The 4,406-nt window shown below is 36.4% G+C and overlaps 2 protein-coding genes across 2 annotated transcripts; one reads left to right on the forward strand and one right to left on the reverse strand.

Moving 5' to 3' along the window:
• Positions 1-987: 987 nt before the first annotated feature.
• LOC124457441 lies at positions 988-2,092 on the forward strand (the record flags this gene model as incomplete). The annotated part of the gene is given in 4 exon segments (XM_047007703.1): positions 988-1,324; positions 1,427-1,598; positions 1,693-1,745; positions 1,748-2,092. Coding segments are annotated over 4 exon segments (753 nt in total), but the record flags the coding sequence as incomplete, so codon positions are not given.
• Positions 2,093-2,924: 832 nt separating this feature from the next.
• On the reverse strand, positions 2,925-3,385 carry LOC124457440. Its single transcript, XM_047007701.1, has 2 exons — positions 3,127-3,385; positions 2,925-3,013 (listed from the first exon to the last, which is right to left on the reverse strand). Exons 1-2 carry the CDS (start codon positions 3,375-3,377, stop codon positions 2,947-2,949), a joined length of 318 nt encoding a protein of 105 aa, XP_046863657.1. The 5' UTR covers positions 3,378-3,385; the 3' UTR covers positions 2,925-2,946.
• Between the last annotated feature and the right edge of the window lie 1,021 nt (positions 3,386-4,406).

Raw genomic sequence — 4,406 nt, forward strand, 5'->3', positions numbered from 1 at the left:
AACGAGCCAAATGAATTTTTTAATATCGGCGATATCCAGGATATTATTGGTGATCCTGACATTACAGATATGGATTGGCAATATGAAGATGAACCGTTTTCATCACAAGATGAAGCTGAAGATTCCCAGTCGAAAAACACTGTTAGGTGAGTTACAGCATAAATGTCGTAGAAAACGAAGTTCAACTTGTATGAATATGTGCTTAATTCTGTTTAGCATGGAACCTGGTACCCTGCCATGTGACGAACCCAAATTCATTGTCTTTTATGGCATGCTCATATCACTGTTCAGCATGTTTTGCTTCAATTGCAAAAGTCCAAATCCTCAGGTGGAAATCAAAAAAGAAAGGTTCAATGGCTGTTGTAACTCAATGTTGTTCTATTTGTGGACCAACTAGAAATTTTCAATGGAACAGTCAGCCATATGTATTGGGAAGGCACGCGGCTGGAAATCTCATGACAAGTTTTGCCATTCTGATGTCAGGTGTCAGCATAATAAAGTGTTTTACTATTCAAGCATTTGGGCCTTTGTTCAATCACCAGCAGAGCATATTATTTACATCAAAACAAGTTCCTGGTCCCCTCAGTGTTATTGCACTGGGAGAAGTATCAAAAAGCCCTGATTGAAAATGTGAAAAATATAGAAAATGCTACTTGGTCTGGTGATGGCAGATTTGATTCGATGGGCCACAGTGCTAAGTACTGTTCTTACTCCATGTTTTGTAACAGTATTTCCAAAATAGTTCATTTTGACATCAGACAGGTAGTCATAATATTTTTTCAACTAATAAACATTTTCATGTACATTTAAGATAATCAGTTCATTTTACTTGAACAAGACCTCAAAATAATATTATAGTTTTACATAAACTTCATTACCTTTCGTATAGTCAAATCAGTCTGGTAGTAGCAATGCCATGGAGTTGGATGGAGCTCAAAGATGCTTCAAGTTTCTTCAAGATAGTGGACTACAAATTCCATATTTATTAGCGATCGTCACAAAGGGATTGCAAAGTGGATTCGAACATCTGAGAAGGAAACCCAGCACTTCAATGATTTGTGGCATGTTTGCAAAGGACTTTCCAAAACAATATTAAAGGCTAGTAAAGAAAAAGGCTGTGAGTTGCTGGTGTTTGGGATTAAAGGTATCCACAACCACTTATATTGGTCGGCTATGTCTACTAAAATGGGATATGGAGATATGATTGTGGCAAAATGGAAATCCATTGCTAGGCACATTACAAACAAGCATGAAAACCATCCAGATGAGTTGTTTCCTAAATGTGCTCATGGAGAGCTAGATGAACGTCTATGGCTTCAAGTTGGTATGAGCATGCACACATTTAGGCAGCAAGACAGAATTGAGATTGTTAAAATGTTTAAAATGTTATTTACCACTTTTCAGATGGGATTGTATTCTTTTTAAGGAACTAAATCATATCAGCGACTTTCCTCCATTCTGTTGAAAAAATCTGCTCTCAAAGATGTTAAAAAACTATCTTTAGAAGCACAAACTAGTTGTCTCGAAGGCTTTCATTCAACATTAAATGGTTGGCATCCAAAGATGACCCACTTTTCTTGGCTTGGTACATATTGCAGGTAACTTGTAATCACTGTTCTCTATCTGCCAAGCCTTTTTTACTTGTTCCTAGTCAAGAAAAAAATTACATAGTAAATGGTTTGTTCTGTTTAGGCACGTACTGGCAGTACTTCATTTCAATGAAAACCTTCACAGACAGCCAAAAACAAAAATGGAACACCATATTATTCTGTGACATACCCAAAATTTAAATCAGGGGATGAAGTAGTAAGAACTGTTTCTTCAGCACCATCATATTGTAAGTTTAGCATGTATGCATTGGTACTCTTGACTTACACATCTAACCACTTGTCATTTTTCCAGACTATGTTAATGAAATCAAAATGTCATGGTTCTTAGTTGTGAGGAATCCATGGACAACATATTTAAGAAGTATAAGGAAAAGTCCCAGAAGCCTTAAACAAAACGTTCTCGGATCGAATTTCCAAAACTGAGGCAATCCAACGGCATTTGGATAGGAAACAACTATCTTCAACACCATTGTTTCCCACATGTAAGTTGTTCATGCTACCATGTATAATAGGTATGGCCAGTGCATTCTAAAAGTAAACACAATAAATTGTTATTTAAAGATCAACAGCAACATGTACTGCAAGCAAAAGGTTTAGACAAAGAAAAAAAAGCTGCTTCAACAGGTCCTTCAGATCCAAAAAAAATGCGCTTATGCAAAAATTGTGGACAGCCAATGAAAAGACATCCAAAAAGTCATTGTCTACAAGAATTACTTGACAAATATTCTTAGCAAGCCAACTTTAAAGTTAGTTATAAAATAATATACTATGCTACAAAAAATGTTTCCTACTTCTATCAGTTTCTTTCCTGTGCTGACTTGTAGCCAGCATGTTCTTGGCCTAGGGGATTTCGTAATGGAAATCGTTTTCGGATGTCTGTGTAGACAAATGCAGGTAATGGTCTAGAATTTTCCCAACCAAGGCATCCACACAGCCATCGAATGACCCAACGGTATGCAACTGCTATCAAGTATATATGAGAAATTCAAAATAGTAATTTCTATTTGATTATTTATTTTGACTTCACACAACAAAATTGTGAAGCATCACAGCACAATAATGAACCACATAAAGGTAAAAAGTAGAGATACATGGCAAGATATTAATCATTCGTTACAAAACAAAATTAGAAATCAAAAATGTACTAACTCATTTTCATGTATTCTACGACGCTTGTATGACCTTTCATCTTGGTCTCTTAGAAGTGAGCCAACATTCTTCAAACATTCTTCAAGACTGTAGCATGTGTCATAATCGTGTACTCTTCGTGAAGAGTAACACAGCTAATTTTTTCAATGCTACCATCAAATACCAGTTTATGTAAAGTAGGCCCAACCTATTGACAACAACGGTATTCAATGGCATCTGTCAGCAGTTGAGTACGACACAAGCTACATGCACACCTATAAAAAAGTGGTTTGTTATCATATTTATGCACCACGACATAGGGACAAAATAACATGTTTAATTCATGGTTTAATTTCTTCTAGAGTTCTAGTAACATTTATCGACTTACCACTTATCTAACTGAACGGTTCCTTCGAACCTCGCTTCCAATGTTTGAGGTTCTAAGCCATCTGCGTCTTCTTCGACCGACACAAACTTCTCTCCGACTGCGTTCGCAAGAGGTTCATTTTCGTAAGGATTTACCACTGAATTAGCCACAATTGTATCCTCATCGCCGGAATTTGAAAGTAAATTTTCATTTGCCATATCTGAGTTTTCAGTATCCGAACTGCGTTCGCTTTCACTGCTTGAAGAACTCATATTTTATTGTGTATTTGTGTTAAAAATCTAACTAAATACTAGTAAATCAATGCTCATACTTCGACTTCCGTCCTTTTCATTACGACACATCCGTATAATATTTCAATGATAAAAATTCGCACGCGTAACCCAAATTTGAGCAAAAATTTATTGATGATCCCGTGCTTCAATATGCATAAAAATTATACCAAAGTGATCAGGAAAGATAGAACTATTTGATTATAGAAAAAAATCGATACCCAAAATTTCACTTCAGTAGCACTTTAAGGCAACCAAATTTGTGTTCTTTGTCTTGGCACTCTGCGTTATGTAAAATTCGGCATTGATATTTCGGAAAATATCAACACCGAGACGATCCAACAAATTATCGTTGGTAACAATGCTGTTGACTTTCAGGCAATCCAACATCTCTCCGTAGAGTTGAGCCATAAAAGTTTCATCTTTCCTCGTAAAAGCATCTTCGACTCGATCAGTGAAAGATGCCATGCTTCTCATTAATATTGTTGGTTTTGAAGCTCAAAGATAAAACCTCGCTATCAACAATCTCAATTTGTGCTGAATTTCGCACAACACCACTTGAACATTTCAGCAAAAACGGCGGCTCGTTAGCCAGCACAACGGCAATAAACCAATCAAGAGACAGATTTTAGTCTCCAAATTCAGCACAATTTAAGGCGTGCTGACTCTGTGCGGGTTAGCTATGGGTATTTCTCCCGCAAGTGAATTACAAGTATTTTTAGCCACTTGATCCTTTAATCCAATGCTTAATCCAGGTCCTGGACACAATAACATTGCTCAGTGAATGCACGTTGTTGCACAATTTTCTCATAATACTATCCCTAACCCTGACAATATGTTTATTTTTCTAATGCTTTCGTTGTGAGGACATATAAAATTTAATTAATTTTCGGATAAAGAGTCATGATTATTATTCACACAACGAAACAAAGTACACCATACCGAGACGAGATTCGAACCTGCAAAAGACGAATAGAAAAATGCTCTTGGTTCTTTCGACAAAACGGACTT

The sequence above is a fragment of the Xenia sp. Carnegie-2017 genome, unplaced genomic scaffold, assembly GCF_021976095.1.
Source record: "Xenia sp. Carnegie-2017 unplaced genomic scaffold, XeniaSp_v1 HiC_scaffold_6, whole genome shotgun sequence".
In the NCBI taxonomy this organism is placed as follows: Eukaryota; Metazoa; Cnidaria; class Anthozoa; order Malacalcyonacea; family Xeniidae; genus Xenia; species Xenia sp. Carnegie-2017.

Excerpts from the sequence above, each read along its gene's own strand:
- LOC124457440 (XM_047007701.1), bottom strand. The coding sequence starts at position 3,377 with ATGAGTTCTTCAAGCAGTGAAAGCGAACGCAGTTCGGATACTGAAAAC. Across the intron at positions 3,014-3,126 it reads ACCGTTCAGTTAGATAAGTG|GTGTGCATGTAGCTTGTGTC; the intron begins GTAAGTCGATAA and ends ACTTTTTTATAG.